This window comes from Plecotus auritus (assembly GCF_963455305.1).
Source record: "Plecotus auritus genome assembly, chromosome: 3".
NCBI lineage: Eukaryota > Metazoa > Chordata > Mammalia > Chiroptera > Vespertilionidae > Plecotus > Plecotus auritus.
In genome coordinates, this window is record NC_137772.1 from 134,870,107 (window position 1) to 134,892,931 (window position 22,825).

At 37.1% G+C, this 22,825-nt stretch overlaps 1 protein-coding gene across 5 annotated transcripts in view; it reads left to right on the forward strand.

The window, feature by feature from the left end:
* CEP83 (centrosomal protein 83) overlaps positions 1–22,825 on the forward strand; it is a gene marked incomplete at its 3' end in the record, with an annotated part of 146,748 nt that overhangs the window by 70,478 nt on the left and 53,445 nt on the right. For 4 of the 5 annotated variants that reach the window (XR_013960100.1, XM_080659724.1, XM_080659726.1 and 1 more), the window contains exons 6-10: positions 1,859–2,110; positions 4,635–4,766; positions 11,057–11,171; positions 12,400–12,544; positions 12,663–12,812. Coding sequence is in view for 4 of the 5 variants with exons in the window: in XM_080659724.1 (XP_080515850.1) it covers positions 1,859–2,110; positions 4,635–4,766; positions 11,057–11,171; positions 12,400–12,544; positions 12,663–12,812 (794 nt within the window). The remainder of the gene's footprint in view (positions 1–1,858; positions 2,111–4,634; positions 4,767–11,056; positions 11,172–12,399; positions 12,545–12,662; positions 12,813–22,825) is intronic. The other variant, XM_080659727.1, reaches the window with a different exon arrangement.

Below are 22,825 nucleotides of genomic sequence, written 5' to 3' on the forward strand. Positions count from 1 at the left end.
TTGTAAATGTGAGGTCTAATAATTCTGACTCTGCCATTAGCCAGCTCAGTCCATAGCTTCAGCTACCACTTCAGCTATCACACAGATGCCACTCCAAACTACTAGAGAAAGCAGTAAAGCAGGAAACATGCTGGTCAAGAACATTAGTTGTCTGACCCCATATGTAATAGGCAGACTACAAGAGAAAGTATTGTTACTAAATGCAATTATATGTGTAGCACACTCAGCTCAGCACTCACTGAAGTACTCAGTAAAGGCACCATTATCTGAATCTGAGTTATACATTGACTCCTGAGCTAGATGAGTTACCTTATGCAAAAGCTAAATGGTACCTTAAAGATCAACCATCCCATGCCTTTCATTTTAACTGAGGCCAAAATGAAAAAATTACTTGCACAGTCACACAAGGAATTGAAAAGAAAAAGAAATGGCGGAAACCAAACCCCAGGGACAATGTTTATATGTAAAAGGTGGGAGGAAAAATAGGAGAGAACTAATTAGTTGGGCTTTTGGGGACTTGACTCTGAATTGTATAGCTGCCTTCTAAAAATTTTTTATTTTCTGGAAAAGAATATTTGCTTGCTAGATAGCTCTACCTATATCTCCCATTGACATCGTTAATTCAGCATGCCCAAAACGCAATTGGAATTATTACATGTTAAAACTGAAAAGGATCTTAGAGGGCCTCCAGTCTAACCTCTCATTTTACAGATGAGGAGAAGATTCTGCACTGGGGTGTAGGTCTCACACTTCTTACGTTCATCTGTAGCCAAGTGAGCAATCAGTTGTCTCTTGGGCCACTTTTGTCTGGGTTGCATAGCATTACTTTAAATCCTTTTGGCTTAGAGGGAGCCTTCTAAGCTTATCCTGGCTACAAAACAATTCCTGGTGATATTTAGAGCAGTGGTTTCTAACTTTTTTTAAAAAACAGTGGAATCCTTTAAGTTGAATCATCTGAAGAAATCTATATGAAAGACTAAAAAGAGAAGGTCTGGTTAACTACAAAGGTTTGGTGGTGGTGGTGGGAGGAACAGATAGTTTGGGAGAACAGGAAAAGGAAAGTGCATTTTACCATGATTACTTGGTCTCCTCCTCATTCCTAGAGGAGAGAGGCCTCCAATGTACCTCAGAGGTTAGGAAGCAGTTTGAAACCCACTAATTGGGAGGCCCCGGGGGCGGAGGGGGGTGGTGGGTCTGGAAGTGATGCTTGGCATGAATGAGAAGAGCACTCCTGTTTCTGCTCTACAGGTTCCCCAGTGACCTTTCTAAATGCTATGGGGTAATGACTTTCAGTTCTTTCTTGAATCTGAGAATTAGGAACTATACCGTCATTACAATTAGGACTTTAATAAACTCTCAGCTATCATTTAAAAACTTTAATCACTCACATTTGTAATTATTTATATAGACAAGCAGCTTTTTTTGTGAATTAAGTTGCCTTATTAGTATAGACAGCCCAAGCATTACTGTCACATGAGGAAAAGCTTAGCAGTAATCAGCATATTGATCTTGCATAAGCCCCTGCAATGTTCTGATTAATTTTTTAAATACTTGACATTTTAATAATTATTTTATAGTATTATTTATAATTTTGAATTTTATTTGGCAACTGATGAAGCCCTGTGCTAGACATTATGGGGAGTATAGGACAAGGTACTTGCCCTCACATTTGAGCCATGCTGAATCAGAATGAAGAATGTGACATTTTAGAGTTTTTTCCTTGCTACTTCATTTCATTACCTAAGCTTTCTTTTTTACATTGTGCAGTTATAAATTTTAATTTACTGACTTGTAATACATGTTCATGACTGAAAATTTAATAATTTAAAGTTGTGTGCTTTTTTCAAATTGTTATTAGATTGCAAGACTGGAGAAAGATAAAGAAGAACTACATAATCAGCTGCATAGTCTTGATCCCATAAGAGATAGCAAACGAGTGGAGCAACTTACTCGAGAAAAAGTCCATTTGGTTCAGAAATTAAAAGAGTTACAGGCTGAAGTAGCCGAATTAAGGGCTGAAAAAGAGAATTCTGGTGCTCAGGTAGAAAATGTCCAAAGAATTCAGGTGCAGCAGTTGGCTGAGATGCAGGCTACAATCAGATCCCTGGAGGTAAGGTTTTAATTGCTTCCCAGTAGAAAAAAAGTACGGCACACTTTTTAAAAAGTGCATTGACAAGCCTCTGATTTTTAGAGCATCAATATATGTTCACCAATTTAATAATGCTGATGCATTTGTGGAATCACGAGAGTATATACTTTTTGTAAAGATGAAAGCTATTGATTCATAAGCATTGGATATGCTGGCACATATATAAAGGGAGTATTCTTTGGGAGTCAAGTCACCTGTCTTATATGATTTAACTCTTATAAGGCCATAGAATAGAATATGCAAAATCCAAAAAAAATTTATTTGAGTTTCTGGAGACTAAAGTGATCACAAACCAGAAGGAACTATTTTTTTCCTAGATGGTTATTTCCTTACACTGGAATTTAAAGTCTTAAAATCATAAGTCCTGTTCAAACAGAAATACCATACTTATATAATCTATGGGAGCTTACCAGAGTAATAAAGTTTGACTTGGCTACTAATGCATAAGGCTTTACTGAATTGTTTTCCTGAGTTCATTAGAGAGAAATAAGAGCTGGCAGACCCTAGGCTGATATTCCTAGAGGGACTCTACAGCAAAAATTATTGGTTTCAGTTGTTGGAGAAGAAAAACTTTTTCTTTATTCTCTTAGGTTCAGTAATTGGGGGTTATGAATTAAACTGGCAACAGACATTAGTAAGAGAAAAGATGGGCTTTTATTCATGTATGTACATGGGGATTCACAGAAAAGTGTCAAAGAGGCGGTTATAATTTGGGGCTTATATACCATCTTAAGGAGGGAGAAGGGAAGAAAGGGCACTTTGGAAAGATAAAAGGGCCCTTAGGGAAGTAGATGGGAGATATGACAGTTTTGTGAAAATGTCTTGTGTAGGGGGTTTCTTATCCTGATGCTGACTTTTTGTTTTTCATGATAGGAGTGAGTCTTCCCTGGTTATGAAACTCCTGGGGAGGGAATTTATAACAGTTACATTCTTTTCCAAGGCTCTGTTTTTAGGCAGATAAGAGGAATTGAGGAAAAAAAAAAACTCACTTAAAAAAATGTCTGTTGATTCCCAAATGTTTTCAGCTTAAAATAACTTTTATGCCACAGTAGCAAGATATTCTGGACCCCTTCACCATCTTTTCAGATATGCTTACTCCTCCTAGTTCTTAGTACCTAACATGTAGCAAATATACTATTTTAATTGTTTTGATTTATTTTGAGCAGTCCAAAGTGTGGTGTTCTTTTATTCAGATAGTTGTGAAATGATTTGAGTTGGAAAGAAATTAATGGCACTTAGCTTGTAATTAAAATCCAGGATCCAAATCCAAAAGTGATATTTTTTCCTCCATCCAGCAACCTGGTACAAGGAGAGTATTGATATGTTTAGAAGAGAAGTCCTGTTTTTATTTTTGTATATGAAGCTTTTTATAGTATTTACTAGTCCTGAACTAAAGTCAGTATTGTTGGTCTTTAGATGTGAGACAATTCAGAACGAGACTGCTTATGTTTTATGTTCCATCCTTTCATCCCTAATGTATTTATACAGTGACAAATAAGTGGATGGTTGTAATTAAATATGGCATATGATTCCAGTGTGAAACTTTTCATTGAGGTCATTTAGAGTGATTGTTTTTAGGACAAGTTAAATGATGACAAAAAGATGGGAAGTTCATTTGTGACATCTTCAAAAGAGCCTATATTTAATTTTGTCAGGTGAGATGAAAATAAGTACATGACAGCAAGCATTTCTTCTTTGACATTTTTGGCTATCAGTGAGCCCAGAAAGTATTATTTTATATTTGAGGAAAGTAGGTTTTTTTTTCTGAATTATTTGAATACACTCCTTATATTTATGATATATAAGAAATGAGATAAAAACTGAAGCTTATCCTTTAAATGCCAAACATTTTTATTTTAACTATTTTGAGTAGAACTATTTTAAGAAAGCATTTAGTTTTCCCTCCATAACTAAAAAGTACTGTATTACCAACCAGAATTTTTTAGACAACTTCAGACTTCATTAAGAATCTTTATTATGCGATGAGGTCAAGAGCTATTGAGCTCTTGCCCATACTTCCAAAGGCTAGAAATTAGTTAAGGATTTTGAATTCTTTTATCTCTCTTTAAAAAAACTCCATTGACTTTAGATTTTCAGTTCTCACTTCTTATTGTTATAAATGAGCCTTCTCTTCTGTTTCTAATATGCTTTTTCATATCTATTGTTCCAGTTATGTCAGCAATAAGAGTAAGTAGGTATCAAGTGAGTGCATTCATCAGATAAATATATGAGTTTTATTTCATTGGTGACTCTTGACATATGTTTGTTCCAGATGTCTTTGTTGCGTATTTCTTGGAGCAAACTTCTTTCATTTGAATTCTACTATATACTTTGAGAAAAATCTTTTTTCTTTGGTACATATTAATATTGAGATTTTGATTAATTTTGTATAGTGGGATTACACATATATTTTAAACAGGGCTTTATTTTGATATAAATGTGAAAAGTTATTAACAAATTTTAAAATACTTTGTTTTAATAAAAGGCTGAAAAACAGGCAGTTAAACTACATGCTGAACGCTTGGAAAAAGAGCTACAATCAAGCAATGAACAAAATACTGTTTTAATCAGTAAATTACATAAAGCTGAACGGGAAATAAATGCATTGACCAGTAAAGTAAGTCATCTTATGTTTCTACTTCATTCTTTAGAATGTTTGATACTGTATAATGACAAAGTTTACATTTAAATAGCTTAGTTCTCTATATTGAGATCTTTTTTTATGCTAGCATTCTACCTTCCAGATATATGCAGAATCTGACCAATTCTTATTACTCCACTGTTAATACACCCCACTGGCCTTCTCGCTCTTTGAGCAAGGTTACTTCTTCTCCCTTACTTCCTGCCTGGCATGGTCTTCCCGCACATATCTACTTAGCTTGTTTCTGCATCTCTTTCAGATGTTGTCTTATTAGAGAGGCTTTCCTTGGCTTTACCTTGTACAATACCGTCTTCCATCTTCCTCTGCCCTCTCAATCTCCCTTATTTGCTTTATTTTTCTCCATAGTTCTTAACACCATCTAATATATTTATTATTTTGTCTCTCCTTTTCTTTCCCACACCCTTACCCCAACCAAATATAAGCTCCAGAGCTGAGACATTGCTTTTATCCCAGCTGTCTCTCCAGCTTCTAGAATAGTGCTGGCACACAGTAGGCACTCAATAAATGTTAAATGAGTAAATTAATATTAGCAGTAGCACATGCATTTATGTTATTTAAAAAGAATACAATGGTAAGGGCACAGGTTGCAGGCTTGATTTTCACCACCTCTCAAATGCAGGATACATATATAAGGAATCCAGTAACCAGAAATAGAATAGCAATGCTAGAAGTATCCTATAGACTACAGTAGTGAATGAGAATATCAGCTCTGGGGTCAGACAGACTGGCTTCAAGTTTCATTTCTTCCAATTTCTAGCTCTGTGACCTTCAGCAATTTATGTTCTCTCTGAAAAGTTTGTTTTCCTTTATAAAATGAGACTAATTACTTTATAGAGTGTGACAAAGATTAAATGAGATATTATGCATAAAGCATTTGGCGTAAGATTAAGTATATAATCACCCAAATATTAGCTGTTATTATCATAATATTAGCTAGCAGTAGTAGTAGTACTTCTGGCATTTCTAAGAACTTGGAAATAAGACTGGTTATTAAATCAGTGAAGTAATATGTATTTTCTATTATAGCAGAGTTATATGTAAAATTATCTTAAAAAACAATATGGCTCCCAGACCAGAAGGGATTTGCTATAGCTTGGTAGGAATATATGAACTTATCTAAAGGAATACTATATTCATCATAAATTCCTTGGCCAAGGAATTACTTGAGAAGACTGAAGCAGAGAGTTTTAGTCAGAAGCATGTAAGTACTCTGGTCCCATTGAAAATATTGTTCTTACCGTGAAAAGGAATACACAAATCTGTTATAATTTATGGCGATGAAACAATTCATTTTACTCTATTTAAGCAATGAGTTTTTTATTGTTAAAATGTTTTAATTCAAGCATAGTCCTATAATTGAGCTTATAGATTGAGATTCAGATGTATTTAAAAATTAAAAACTGTCATTTTGAAGGAGGCAGTGAAGTGCAATGGAGAAGTTCGTTGGCTTTGAATCAGATGAATCTACCTTTGAGTCCTGACTCATTCATCTCACTCACCACCTATGTGTCTCTGACTTGTTTAACTTTTAAATGGGGATGATACCTGTCTCTTACAGGGTTTTTGTAAGATTAAAGGGGGCATTGAACATAATAAATAGTAGCTGATGATGAAAATGATCATGGCAACAATTACATACTTGTGATATCCTTAAATGAGAAAATGATGTACATAACTTTGAGACCATTGACTGTTTTCATTCTTCACTGTATCAATAACTGTGTGTATGACTTTAGGCAAGTTACTTAATATCATTGGGATCTATTTTCCTCATAGAAGAAATGAGGCATTGTTCTAGCTGATCGCTAAGAATCCTGTCAGCCTACTAAGGTTCTGTAAGTCCTACTAGAAAATAAATAACTTGATTGCTTCCTGGTTAACTGTAAGCTAATTATTTCTGTATTCAATAGATACATATTGAGTGCCTTCAATGATAAAATATGCAAAGAAATGGATGCAAAACACAAAGACATAAATTCAGGATACAGGGAGTTCTCTCATGGTATAAATTATTTTCAATTTTATAAAAAGAAATAGTGAGTACTCAGCATTTTCAAAACATCGTTGTGGTCCTGAGTAGCCGAACTGAACTGCTGGAATAACCTGAACCATAGATGGAGCATTAGGACACTGGATAAGCTGGCTTTTGCTATGGCTTCTAACTCTTGGGAACCACCACATACTTTCCTTGCAGTATATTTATGTGACCTCTCTGGCTTATTTGTGTCCTGACCCTGATTTTTCTTCTTTTTCTGTACGTAGCCTTCCTATTGCTCTTTTTAGAGTTAGTGCTTAGATGATTTCTCCTATTCTGCCTATGGAAGAAGAGCATTTTAGTGTAGTATTATTTCTCTGCTTGTTTGTTAATACACATTGCTAAGAGTTGCCTGTCTATTTTGCATACAAATGGATATTAAAATCACTCTTGAACTTCAGACAAGTCAAGTTTTCATTTGAAATATTGTGTGTGAAAAGATTGCATTGGAAGGATAAATTTTAAAATAATATTTCAAACATGATTGTCAGTTTTCTTGGCAACTTGAAGTTTTTATCAACATTATTTTGCAATTCTAGTAAATGGTTGAAATGGTAGTTTACAATGCAAAGGAACATCTATGGTGTATTCAAATTTGTGTTAGTTTTTTTAATGGAGTTATGTTAGTGTGACTATCTCTTTATTTAAATAATATTACTAAAGCCCTGGCTCAGTTGAATGTTATTCCATGCACCTAGAGGTCCCAGGTCAGGGCACATGCCCGGGATGCTTGCTCAATACCCAATAGGGGGTAGGCAGGATGTAGCAAATCGATGTTTCTCTCCCTCTCCTTTCCTCTCTCCCTCAAAAAAAATCAATAAAAATATTACTAAACATAGTCTGAGAATGATGCTCTTAAAGGTATTTCACATTCAATGAGGTAAATTCTTCTAGTTACCTCACTAAGTGTTTGATCTTTAGAACCTCATTTAAATCAGACAGCTTTAAAGAAGTTTCCCACAGAGTTACCCTTATTAGCCAAGTTAGTGAGGTCATACTGCCTGAGACCTTTGAAAAAAATAAGAATTTAAGAATACTATCTCTTTGGGATTTGCATCAAGAGCTTCTCAAGCAATACATTTTCAACTATATTTCTATTTCTTGCTTAATATATTTTGTTTTCTAGCATGTCTCTGTGTATGTGTAATTTAACAGTTTCTAAAACCTTTCAAAATGTCCACTATTGCCATTTTTTAAAGTTCCTTAAAGATTTTGTTTGTTTTTTAAGTAAGTTTTTTATTGAATTTTAGAGAGAGAGGAAGGGAGCGAGAAATAGAAACATTGATGAGAGAGAAATATCATCATCCAAAGGCTGCCTCCTGCACCCCACCCCCTACTCCTCTGGCCAGGGATTGAGCCTGCAATCCAGGCATGTGCCCTGACTGGGAATCAAACCAGTGAACTCTTGGTGCATGGGTTGACACTCAACCACTGAGCCACAATGGCTGGGCGTTTCTTAAAGTTTTGTTAGTAGTCCCAGGTAGTAATCTCTGGATACTCACATTCTGTTGTGTCAAAAGCATAAAGCAAATTTACAGTGAGCCATAATCTACATGGAAAACGTCATGGGAAAAAAACTAGAAAAACTAAAAACAGAATAGTTTGGCCCAGGCAGCTTTAGAAAACTGTGACTCTCTTGGAATTATATGCAGCATTTTAATATTGTACATTTTGTTAAGTAAAAGATCCCTTGTTTTCTTAGGATTTTGAGGCGTGATCACAAAGGTTAAGAACCAGGGTCTAGAGGCAGAAAGGAATGTTATTATGACTCTTTGGGATTTGGTTCAGATTATTCAGAGAAAGTGCAACTGTCATATCTAGGCAATAAATACTTTAATAAATTTTTCATTTTTATTAAATAAAATATTTTTGAAAATACATTCCAGGAAGTTAATATTAGTATAAGCATTATACTAATATTCATTATTTTAGGATTATACAAATGTGGCACTAAAGAAAAACTTAAACTCACCTAGTTACATAGATGAATGAATTTGAATGCAGAGGACAAGTACCTTGCTTGAGCATGCACCACTAGTTTAATAAAAAAAAGTAGACTGAAGACAGACTTCACTTGTTTGACTTCTTGTCCAGTGTTCTTTCAGTTTCAATAATTATAATTTATTTGAAAAATTTTTTCTCATTTCAGTAAATCTCAGGGTGAAATGAATTAAGTAGATATTTTATTTCATAGTTCTTGTTGAAATTAATCAAGATTCTGTAATATAATATGGCTCTAATTTTTCACTTCATATTTATGTCAGCTGCAGTGTAGTTTGTTAATGAGCTGCTGTCAATCTTAACCTTTTATAGTTAGCTTATAATTATATTTGTCAGAATGGATTTTTACTGTGGTTCAAAATTTAAAGCACAGTTTAAATTCTGTTTGTCCATGAAATTATAATGTAGTAAAATCCAATCTATAGAAAGTTTCAGTATTTAAATAAATATAATTTCTTAACTGCTGTCATGCAGTTAAACATTGTTCTATGAGACTTCATAAAGTTTAGAAAGATTTAATAATGCAAAACTGATGTCAGCACAAGGTATTTATTTTATGTAGTGTCATTAAAAAATCTACAAGTTAATTTGGAGAGGGATACATCTTAATGTGATTAGCAGTACAGAGGCAGTATAGTGTACTTGCTTTTCTATTTATTTCCTTTAAGTGGGGATTTTATACCAAACCATTCCTTTACAATGTTTTCAAGACCTTTCATAGACACCTCTATTTCTCATCCTTGCCCTCTTTGGCTCTAGGACCTCTTCCATTTAAAAAAAATTTATTTTTATTGTTTAAAATATTACATATGTTCTCCCCCCCCCCCCAGTAACCCCCCTCCTCTCCACATCCATCCCCTCCCCAGGCCTTTACCCTCCACTATTGTCTGTGTCCATGGGTTATGCATATATGCATATAAGTTCTTTGGTTGATCTCTCCTCTCTGCCCCCTTCCCTCTGAGGATCCTCAGTCTGTTGCATGCTTCCATGTCTCTGGAACTCTGGATCTATTTTGTTTGTTAGTTTATTTTGTTCATTAGATTCCACATATAAGTGGGATCATGTGATACTTGCCTAGGACCTCTTCTTGATTTCTTTCTAACTGCCAACTCCAGTTTTTTAGATTATATTACACTTAAGTAAATCATCCTTTATCCTCCTGTTCCCATCATCTCACATTTTATGTGTTTCACTTGTATATATTCATGGTTTTCTACTCTGATTTTATAGTTTTACACCTTTATGTCTGAATGCAGGTTTATCTAACCTTTGTATCTGTATTGGTTACATCCTCCTAATTTTAGAAGCACTTTATCAAAGGGAAGGGATGTGGAAAATGTTAGGTAGTGCAGATGATTGGAGAGAAAAAGCTTTATTGATTGCTGCTGTATCCTCAGCTCCCAAAACAGTGCCTAACATGTAATAGATGCTCAGTAAATATTTATTGAAAGAATGAAAGAATACTGTTTATGAACTGGAATTATTCAACTTGACAAAAGGTATGTCTCAGGAAAGTTGAAAATTGGTATATGATTGATATATGGGTTAATTAATGGAAAACATTGACAATTATTTATATTCACTGTGCTTTAAAAGAATCAGATTTTGACAATAAAGGTTTAGATTTCTAAGTTTCATACTTGTTCCTCCCACTACCACCACATATGTGTGCGTACAGTCACACATACAGATACATTATTTAGTCACCAAATTCAATTGATCCTTCTTGCACCCCTCCTCCCCATCAATTCTTTGCCTCTTCATTGGTTTCTTTACCTTCAGTATCTTAATCCATTACATTTGCAAATAGAGTTAATTTTCTGAAACAAAGTTAATTGTACACCTTTAATAGCTAACAGAATACACAACTCTTTTTATGGTGTATAAAGTTTATTCCCTGCCACTCTAGCTGTAACACATTTGCTTGTTTTTCAAGCAAGCAATGTGATCTTATACCTATGTAACATTTTATATGCTGATCCTTATATCTTGAATGCCTTCTTGTCACCAACATTCTTTAAAAAAAAAGGATTCACTTTTATTAGGATAAAACTGTTTTCTTGATGACAAGTATTTTTCCAGGCACTGAAACAACTTTCCCTGTTGAAGGTGCTTACCACAGCATTTTCTCATTCCTGCTAAAGTGTCAGGGTAAGCAGTTAATGGCAAGAAAATGACCATAGTAATTTCAATTTCTAATTATCAACAGGTAAAGGAAATTAAACATTCAAACAAACTAGAAATAACAGACATCAAACTGGAAGCAGCAAGAGCTAAGAGTGATTTAGAAAGAGAAAGAAATAAGATTCAAAGTGAATTGGATGGTAATATATAATTTTCAATGCTTTTTATTTTCACATCTAAACTAAAATTATTAAAATAGGTCACACTGAATTTTTATTTTCAGATTTTCAGCTTAATTGACTTTTAATGTTACAGCATATATGGATTGTTTTTGTTTATATGTTGAATGTTCATTTTGTGATCTAACTTTTAAAAATCCTGTTTATGTTATTGTTACTTGATTAATACATAAATTAAGTGAAATTTTGCAATGTGAATTTCATACTTCCTGAGTTTATAATTTTAAATCTATTTAGATTATCATGTGATTATTAGTTGCAGGCCCAACTTTTACCTTTAAAAATATTTTTATGTAGACCCTAGCAGTGATTGAGCCTCATTCAGCCTAAGCTTATTTTTAAGCTCCAGTTTACTGTTTAGATTAGAATGTCTTTCTCATCAGGATTCCTCAGAAATTATATTATTTTTGACTTTTAAGTACTTAAATAAGCTGCCTTTGGTCTGTAACTATCCTTGAGTTGGTCTTCGGTTGAACTGGCCTCTGTAGTTTTAGATAGAACTTACAATGAATGATTGTTTTCATTATTAATTTCTACTTGATGTTGACTCATGAACTTACATAGTTAGGGAGTAAATTTTCTTAGGAACTTAGAGAGTTTGGGATCCAGTTTTGCATTCTTTTTTTTACTTTGAGTTACATAACAAATTTTAGTTATTTTATCTGCAAAATACTTGTCATTTTATTACAAGGAAGATTTGTAAATTCATTTGACAAAATCGAAAGTTTCCAATTTATATTTCTACTAGAAATCTAACAACTCTGCTAGAATGATAGATTTTGAAGAGTTCTGCGATTTTATTCAGGCTGCTTCTGGCCAGCTTGATGATGATGTTCTTTGAGGGTCTTAGGTTACAGAACCTTTATAGGGATGAAGTAGGTACTTAAACCTCGTTGGCTGTCAGCCAACTTGATATCCCTAGCTTTAAAGATTCAAATGAATAAATGTATGTAACATTTTATTAACCTTTTGTGTGTGTATGCTAAATAAACTAATGACCGAAAAATTAACTCTGAGTTTTGGTTTGTTTCATTCTTAAGAAAGTTTATCAATGTAACGATCTTTGAGGATATATTTCTAGAGTGACTTACTTTCTATACTCTTCTAATTGTTACCAATGTTTGCTATTAAATGTGATTTTTCATCTTAATAAGATTGAGTATAGCACATTTTTCTCCTTAAATACTAGGGTTACAGTCAGATAATGAAATTCTCAAATCGGCTGTTGAACACCACAAAGTGCTCTTAGCAGAAAAGGATCGTGAATTAATACGTAAAGTACAAGCTGCCAAGGAAGAAGGTTATCAAAAACTTGTGGTATTACAAGATGAAAAGTAAGTACATAATTACCTTTTTTTTTTTTGCGTTAAATCTCCTTGCAAGTGAACACATTTTGCTGTCATATTATTCTTATTATAGTTCTTGTAACATAATTTTCATCTGTTGTTTTAGGCTTGAACTTGAGAACAGATTAGCGGATTTAGAGAAAATGAAAGTGGAATATGATGTTTGGAGGCAGTCTGAAAAAGATCAGTGTGATGAGAAATTGCGGGCTTCACAGATGGCAGAAGAGTCGGCAAGAAGAGAACTTCAAAGTATTAGGTTATATATATATTTTAAAATTTTCATTTTAAAATAATTTCAGAGCTAACAAAACATTATAAAAGTGATACAAAGAATTCCCATATAATCATCACCCAGATCTTCAAATATTAACATCTTACATAACAATATTACAATAATCAAAGCTACCAAGTTAACATTAATATAGTTAGGGAATCAAATGAACATTATTGTTATCAAGGCTATAGATTTTATTCAGATTTTACCAATTACCCACGGATGTCCTTTTTCTGATCCAAGATCCAACCCAGAATTACACATTGTCTTTCTTTAGTCTCCTTTAATCTTGAACATTAACACTTTTGTAGAGTGTTGGCCAGTTATTTTGTAGATTATCCCCCAAGTTGAGTTTGTCTTACATTCTAATTAATACATTTAATTAAATTCAAATTATACATTTTTAGCAAAAAAAAAAAACACCAAAATCTAAGCCACATGTCCTTGGTGTATCATATCAGGAGGTATGTGATTATCCCCTTACTGGTGATGTTAACTTTAATCATTTGGTTAAAGTGGTGTCTGCCAGATTTTTTCACTATAAAATGACTACTTTTTCCTCTTTGTAATATGTAATTACTAGAGGCCCAGTGCACAGATTTGTGCACTGGTGGGGGGCGTGGACTGCAGGGATCGGCCCGCTGCAGGAGTGCCACTCATCCCAGTCAGCTGAGCGGCTGTGGACCTGCCCTCTGAGTGGCTACTCCATGAGGAAATTAGTCTGAGCTGATATTTCAGGGTAATGTCTTGGGTAAAGGGTGTTCTGTGTCCTGGAGGAACCTGGTGGAGAGCTTTGCACCCCAAAGCTACTCGGTGAATGTCCTTGATGTGTGATGCCAGGTCAGTGACACCATTGGGGATGTTCAGGGCAGCTGTGCTCCAGGAACCTCAGCCATCAGGACAGCTTCTCTGGGGGTGGGGTTTGGGGGGGGCGGTCCACAGTCTCATCCCCTCTTGCCATCCGCCTATGCCAGCTCCCTGCACTCTTTCTAGAGCACACCTTAGAGGGCCTGCATCAGCTGGTGGGGTCAGGCCAGAGTCTGTATTGTCTCAGGTATTTGATAGGTGCAGAGACTCAGCCTCACCCTGGGCCTGCTAGCAGCCGCTCATACCAGTCAGCCAATCGGCGCTTCCACTGTGGAAGCGCACTGATCACCAGGAGGCAGCTCCTGCATTGAATGTCTCCCCCCTAGTGGTCAGTGCATGTCATAGCAACTGGTCAACCAGTTGTTCTGCCTTTTGGTCACTGGGCTTTTATGTACACAGATGGGAATATAATTTGAGATGTGTAAATATTCTCATCATACTTTATCATCATGCATTCTTCCACTAATTTTAGCATCCTTTGATAATTCTTGCCTGACACAATTATTACTTTAGTGTTTGCCAAAGGATGTTTCCCTCCATCATTCCTTCTACACTTTTTAGTTGGAATTCTCCTGAAAAGAAGAGCATTTCCTTCTTTCTAAATATTATCTTCATATCAGATTGGATGCATTTTTATTCTATGGATTATGATCATGTATTATAATTTTTTAATCCTCACCCGAGGATATTTTTTCTATTGCTTTTTTAGAGAGAGAGAGAAAGAGAGAAACATTGATGTAAGAGACACATTGCCTCCCGTATGAGCCCTGACTGGGGCCTGGGATTGGACCTGCAATCCAGGCACATGCCCTTAGCCAGGAATTGAACCCGCAATCCTGTGTTAAGCGAGCTGACGCTCTAACCATTTAGCAACACCTGCCAGGGCTAATATAATATATTTTTTCCACCATTGCTCTGTATTGTTACTTCTTTTAAAAATAAATCTTTATTGTTCAGATTATTACAGTTGTTCGTCTTTTTCCCCCCATAGCTCTCCTCCACCCAGTTCCCACCCCACCCCATCCCCTTACCCCTCCACCACTGTGCTTACCCATAGGTGTAAGATTTTTGTCCATTCTCTTCCCGCACCCCCCACACTCCCTTCCCACTGAGAATTGTCAGTCCACTCCCTTTCTATATTCACCAGTTTATTCTGTTCATCTGATTTTTTACTCACTTGATTTTTAGATTCACTTGTTGATAGATATGTATTTATTGTCACTTCATTGTTCATAATTTTTATCTTTACCTTTTTCTTCTTCCTCTTAAAGAATACCCTTCAGCATTTCATATAATACTGGTTTGGTGGTGGTGAACTCCTTTAGCTATTTCTTATCTGTGAAGCTCTTTTTCTGACCTTCAATTCTAAATGATAGCTTTGCTGAGTAGAGTAATCTTGGTTGTAGGTTCTTGCTATTCATCACTTGGAATATTTCTTGCCACTCCCTCTGGCTTGCATAGTTTCTGTTGAGAAATCAGCTGACAGTCGTATGGGTACTCCCTTGTAGGTAACTAACTGTTTTTCTCTTGCTGCTTTTAATATTCTCTCTTTGTCTTTTGCCCTTGGCATTTTAATTATGATGTGTCTTGGTGTGGCCCTCTTTGCATTCCTCTTGTACTTCCTGGACTTGTAAGTCTATTTCTTCACCAGGTAGGGGACGTTTTCTGTCATTATTTCTTCAAATAGGTTTTCAGTATCTTGCTCTCTCTCTTCTTCTGGCACCCCCATAATTCAGATGTTGGTATGCTTGAAGTTGTCCCAGAGGCCCCTTATACTATCTTCATATTTTTGGATTCTTTTTTCTTTTTGCTTTTTTGGTTGGCTGTTTTTTGCTTCTTTGTATTTCAAATCTTTGACTTGATTCTTGGGACCCTCTAGTCTGCTGTTGGATCTCTGTATATTATTCTTTATTTTAGTCAGTGTATGCTTAATTTCTGGTTGGTCCTTTTTCTTATCCTTGAGGGTCTCACTAAATTTCTCAGAGGTGTGTAGAAGATTCTTGAGTAATCTTATAACCGTGGTTTTGAACTCTATATCCAGTAGTTTGCATTCCTCCATTTCTTTCGTGACATGTTTCTTTGTCTCCGCATTTTGGCTGCTTCCCTGTGTTGGTAGAGTGGCTTTGTGTGCTAGGTGTCCTACAGGGCCCAGTGGTTCAGCCTCCCCAATCACCTGAGGTGGACACTCTTGGTGCACCCCTTTGTGGGCTGTGTGCCCAATCTTGTTGTAGTTAAGCCTTGATTGTTGTTGGTATCACTGGAAGGAATTGACCTCTAGGCCAATTGGCTGTGAGGACCAGCTCTGTCTACAGTGGGGGAACTGCTGTGCTGGAGAAACCCTTATGGAGCAGGACTTGCTTCAGTGGGGCTTTGGTGCTCACTGAGTCTGCCCCTTGAGTGTGTCTCTTATCGATGTGAAGAGTTGTAATCTGGTATGGTCTCACTCTGACCACTGTGTACACTGGCTCTTGGATATCCAAGGAGGTGCAATGTCAGCCACAGCCTGAGGCCACCCAGCAGGAGCTACAGAGAGATCTGCAGATTCCTCCTCTTTGTTTGGGGTTTGGAAGTGCCCAGATGAGGCCCAGCTGTGAAGCAATGCAGGCTACTGCTGTAGGGGCTTAGGCCTTCTTTTGGAAACTTTGGAGCTCTCTGACCCAGCTGCAGTTTGTAAGTTTTTATGTTGCAAAAGGACAGGCCATTCATATGCAAAAGCGGCTGCGCACATCTTGGGTCAGGTTGTAAATTGGGTGGGGCGGGGTCTCAGGGAATCACCAGGGCAGAGCAAATCAGCCCTACTCCAAAGAGCTCCCTGGGTCTCTGTGTCCTGCAACCCTGTGCAAGAATAATGATCGCTGCAAGCACCTCTGAGATAAAGCCACCCTCGCTTTCTCTCCCGATGCCAGACAGTGCAGTTTCTCCTCGTATGAGTCTGGGTCCCCAGAGTCTCACCAGGAATTGGAATTCAGAGCAATCTGTAGCTTGTATCTCCCTCCCAATTGAAAAAAACAATAGCGCACCCAGTTGCCAGCCCGTTTTGCGCATGCCTCTGTACCTCCACGCTTCCTCACCTCTGCACCTCCTACCAGTCTCAATGCGCTTTTTTTTTTTCCTTCTAGTTGTTTTGTCTTTTAGTTGGAGTTTTGATTTGGTTGTGAGAGGCAGCAAGTACAGGTGTTTCGCCATCTTGGTGGTTCTATAATATTTTTTTAATTTAAATTCTTTATTGTTTAAAGTATTACATAAGTCTCCTTTTTCCTACATTGACCTATCCCAGGCTGTCCCCAACCCCAGCACATGCCCTCACCCTCCTTTCCCATCTGTGTTCATTGGTTAAGCTCATATGCATGCATACAAATCCTTTGGTTGATCTTTTCATTTATTTTGTTGTTCATATTATCTCAGATTTGGCCATTGGAAGCTTTTCAAAATTGACTTTTATGTCCTTTTGACAAGACCCAATCATTTTTTGAGGTCATCACAAAGTTTTTAAATCCACTAATCTGCTGATGGGCACTTAGGCTGTTTCCAAATCTTATCTATTGCAAATTGTGCTGCTATGAACATAAGGGTGCATGTATCCTTTCTGATTGGTGTTTCTGATTTCTTGGGATATAGTGCTAGAAGTGGTATTACTGGGTCAAATGGGAGGTCCATTTTTAACTTTTTGAGGAAACTCCATATTATCTTCAACAGTGGCTGCACCAGTCTGCATTCCCACCACCAGTGCAGGAGGGTTCCTTTTTCTCCACATCCTCGCCAGGACTTGGCTATGATTAGTGACTTTGAGCATGTTTTCATATGTCTCTGGGCCTTCTGTATGTCCTCTTTCGAAAAGTGTCTCTTTATATTCTTTGACCATTTTTTTAATTGGACCATTTATCTTCCTTTTGTTAAGTTGTATGAGTTCTCTGTAAATTTTGGAGATTAAGCACTTATTGGAAATATCATTGGCAAATATTTTCTCCCATGCAGTGGGCTTTCTTATTGTTTTGTTGACTGTTTCTTTTGCTATGTAGAAGCTTTTTATTTTGATGTAGTCCCATTTGTTTATCTTCTCTTTAATCTCCATTGCACTAAGAGCTGTGTCCGTAAAGATATTGCTATGACATATGTCTGTTATTTTGCTGCCTATGGAGTCTTGTAGGATTTTTATGGTTTCCCGTCTTACATTCAAGTCCTTTAGCCATTTTGAGTTTGTTTTTGTGTATGTTGTAAGTTGGTGGTCTAGTTTCATTTTTTTGCATGTATCTGTCCAAATTTCCCAGCACCATTTATTGAAGAGAATGTTTTGACTCCATTGTATGTTCTTGCCTCCTTTGTCAAATATTAATTGAGCATAATGGCGGGTCGATTTCTGAATTCTCTGTTCTATTCCATTGGTCTATATGTCTGTTGTTGTGCCAGTTCCAGGTAGTTTTGAGAACCGTGGCTTGCTAATATAGCCTGATATTTGGTATTGTGAGCCCTCCAACTTTGTTCTTCTTAGAATGCTGTGGCTATTCAGGGTCATTTTTTATTCCAGATGAATTTTTGGAGAGTTTATTCTAGATCTTTGAAATATGTAGTTGGTATTTCAATGGGGATTGCATTGAATCTGTAGATTGCTTTGGGTAGTATGGACATTTTAATGATGTTGATTCTACCAATGAACATGGTATGTTTTTCGATTTGTATATGTCTTCTTCTATCTCTTTTTTCAATCTCCTGTATTTTCTGAGTACAGGTCTTTTGCGTCCATAGTTACGTTTATTCCTAGGTATCTTAATTTTTTTGGTGCAGAGGTAAATGGGATTTTTTTTTTCCTCTCCTGTTTCTGTGGGTTCATTATTGGTGTATAAAAAGGCCATAGATTTCTGGGTGTTAATTTTGTATCCTGCTACATTGCCAAATTCATTTATTAGGTCTAGTAGTTTTTTGATGGAGTCTTTGGGGTTTTCTATGTATAGTATCATGTCATCTGCGAATAAGGACAGTTTTACTTCTTATTTTCCAATTGGGATGCCTTTTATTTCTTCTTCTTGTTCTATCACTATGGCTAGCACTTCCAGTACTATATCGAACAGGAGTGGTGAGAGTGGGCATTGCTGTCGTGTTCCTGTTCTTAGGGGAAATAGTTTAGTTTTTGCCCATTGAGTATGATGTTGGCTGTAGGTTTGTCATATAGGGCTTTTATTATGTTGAGGTATGATCCCTCTATTCCCACTTTGCTGAGAGTTTTTATCAAGAAAGTGTGTTGGATTTTGTCAAATACTTTTTCTGCATCAATTGGTATGATTATGTGATTTTTGTGTCAGTTTGTTTATGTGATGTATCACATTTATTGATTTGCAGATATTGTATTATCCTTGTATCCCTGGAATAAATCCCACATGGTCATGGTGTATGATCTTTCTAATGTAATGCTGAATCCGATTTGCTAGAATTTTGTTGAGGATTTTAGCGTCTATGTTCATCAAGGATATTGGCCTCTAGTTCTCTTTTTTTGTGGTGTTTTTATCTGGTTTTGGAATTAGGGTAATGGAGGCTTCATAGAAAGAGCTTTGAAGTGTGCCTTCTTTTTGAATTTTTTGGAATAGTCTGAGGAGAATAGGTTTTAGTTCTTCTTTGAATGCTTGATAGAACTCCCCTATAAAGTTGTCGGGACCAGGGCTTTTGTTGGCTGGAAGATTTTTGATCGCTGCTTCAATTTGTTTGGTAGTTATCGGCCTATTCAGGAGTTTTTATTCTTCTTGATTGAGTTTTTGGAGTTTGTCTTTTTCTAAGAATATGTCCATTTCATCTAGGTTGTCCATTTTATTCGAATAGAATTGTTCATAGTTTTTTTCCATAATCTTTTGTATCTCTGTGGGATCGGTTGTTACTTCACCTCTTCATTTCTGATTTTCTGTATTTGGGTCCTCTCTCTTTGCTTCTTGGTGAGCCTGGCTAGAGATTCATCAATCTTGTTTATCCTTTCAAAGAACCAGCTCTTGGTTTTGTTGATCTTTTGTTTTTGTTTTTTGTTTGTTTTTTTGGTCACTATGTCGTTTATCTCTGCTGTGATCCTTATTATTTCCTTTCTTCTGCTTATGCTGGGCTTTTCTTGTTGCTCTCTTTCTAACTCTTCGAGTCATAGGGTTAGGTAATTTATTACCATTGATTCTTGTTTTTTGAGGTAGGCCTGTAGAGCCATGAACTTCCCTCTCAAGACTGCTTTCGCTATGTCACATAGATTTTTTTTATTAATTTCTTTATTGATTAAGGTATCACATATTTGTCTTAATCCCCCATTCCCATCCAAAACCCCTCCCCACACATGCCCCCACCCCGCTGTTGTCCCTGACCACTGGTTAGGCTTATATGCATGCATACAAGTCCTTTGGTTGATCTCTCTCCCTTACCCCCACCCTCCCCTACCTTCCTTCTGAGGTTTGACAGTCTGATCGATGCTTTCCTGTCTCCAGCTCTGTTTTTGTTCATCAGTTTATGTTGTTCATTATTTCCCCTAGATAAGTGAGGTCATGTGATACTAGAAATACACTTAGAAGAACCGAAAATGGGACAAGCAATAATGGTTATGCTGAGAGGCAAATGAATCAGTCTGTAGTGAGTTTCTTTCTGGGCCAGCAGTTCTTTTGAGTCCCAATTTCAATGTCAAAGAGTTACTTATGTGTATATGTCAGCAATGATATTTCAGTTCTGGATGGTGGGCAAATGGTGGTAATGCAGGTCCGACCCTCTCTGGTTTGGTCCTGGGCAACCTGCCACGACGCACAGCTGCTGACTGCTAGTATGGCATGGCATCGTAAGCGTCTTCCATCTCTGGACCGTTTCTCTTCTGTCTTCATGGCTGGAGCAGTCCTGTCAATTCCTCTCTGTTGCAGGAATCCACATGGTCTTGGAGGTGTTTTCTGAAAATATACAAACATATTCTCGACCAAAAGTTAATAAAGGAATCTTTTCTATAAATTTGACTTGGGATCCTTTTTCATTTTTTGCCCAAACGATTTTCCTTTGGCTTGTTTTGACACCATGTGTGTTTTTCGTGGGTGTCTTGCTGTTAGCATTACAAATGAAAGTTAATTTTCTAAAGTAAAAATTTTCTAGATGTAATTTACTTACAGGATATTTTTCCTTACATGATATTCTTCTCCAACCCCCCCCTTTTTTGATTTAAATATTAGGAAGCTTTTGGAAATTTTATAATGTAGTCTTGATAGCTCTTAAATTTTAATTTTTTGCACTAAAATCTGACTGCTTTAGGTTCATTACATGTTACGCAATTTTACCATGAGATGAACTACCAATAAAAATTTCACTTAACACTTTAGGAACAGCTTTATGTCCAGTACCATTAATTTTTCTAGAATATTCGCTTATTTCACTTAGCCAGTTTAAATTAGTCAGTCTGAGAACTTGACTACTATTTTATTGTCAAATTTAATACTCTAACAACAATCTTATTTTACCCTGTAAATATTAGTAGAAAGGATTATTTGCGTTCTTGAGTAGGCCCTGAGCATTCCTGGTGCTAGGTTGGATTTAGATATCAAAAACCCACTTCCCCACACCATGGGTACAAGACAACTCAAATAAGTCTTGTTGCAGTGAGAGGGCAGCTGCTGTCAGCCAAGTCTCTGTCTTTTACCTGGGTCCCGATTTGATCTGGGCATGGGAAGCGAAGCAGCCATGGGGGCAGGAGACCTCCCTCAGAAGGGGTGAGGGTTCAGACCCCTGCAAAGTTGGGGGGGTAAGGGTCTGTGCCCCACCTCTGTTGACCCCCAAGTTCTCTCCTGATGGCCCCTCTGCGACTGTGCCTGTCTTAGGTAGTTCCTTCCCTGAGGAATCTTACCCATCTCTGGCTAACCAGCCATCCTCTGGGGCCAAGCAGGGTGATGTGAGATTCAGTTCTGTCTCCTTGGTAGCCTATGTCCTTGTGGCCTCCACGCCCAGCACCTGCCTTGGGATCCCCTCACCTGCTGGAGGGGCCCTGGCACTAATCACATATCTTGGGGAACCCAGGTTTCTTCTCCAGGGAGGGCCCAGCTCACCCCACTGGGCAAGAGACAGATCCATGGTACCAGCCACCACGAGGCTTCAACCTCAGCATGAACAGAAAGCACAGGCAACAGCTGTGGGCAATTGGATTGTGAGAAGAGGGTCCCTCTTGGCACAAAAGGCAAGAGATGGCCAATATAGAATGCTCAGGTGCCTTCCCAGGGGGCCCTCTACATAGTGGAAGGGATTAAATCAGGGGTGGGCAAACTTTTTGACTCGAGGGCCACAATGGGTTCTTAAACTGGACCGGAGGGCTGGAACAAAAGCATGGATGGAGTGTTTGTGTGAACTAATATAAATTCAAAGTAAAGGAGTGGAGGGGAGAGCAAGAGAACCCTCCGCTCTTTCGGCTCCGCAGGCCGGATAGAAGAGCCGAAATGGGCCGGATCCGGCCCGCGGACCGTAGTTTGCCCACGGCTGGATTAAATCCTTTCATGTCCTTTTTAAATTGCTGCCAGACATTCAAAGAATTAGTCTGTAAGTTTGTTTGGGATAATTGTACATTATGCTGTTGTAATTCTAAAATATTAAGAGATGTGTTACCTTTGTCTCCAAGCACCAAAAAGATGATTTTTTATTGATTTCCAAGGGTGCGAGGTACTATTATAGGTAATGGGGGTAATACAAATCTGGGAAAAATTATAATGACATTGTAGAATAATATCATGTAAGGATATTCTTTGCTCTAGGCCATGGAAATTCCATTTCAAACTGGTTGTCAATTTCTTTTTGTATAGACAAGGTCTTAGTTACATTTTCTGCACCTCTCCGAGGAGCAAGTAGTGATAGTTACTTCCTTTGATGTCCACACAAGCCAGAAACCTCTCTTTAATTTAACACACAAAGGAGCAGTGGTTTGATTTTGTGTCATATAAAAGGGAAGCTGGGTGGTGACCCCTGTGTAATTATACTTCCTTGCCCCATCCATGGTCCTCCTGGATGACCAAGGTGTTTGATATTATTGGTGACTACATTAGGCAGGCAATCAGCCCACGTAAGGGCTCTTGCCCATGAAGGGTCAGGAAAATAAGTCCAAAATACTTCCCCATTTTCCCCAGGTAATATTACTGTACAGCTGATGACTACTA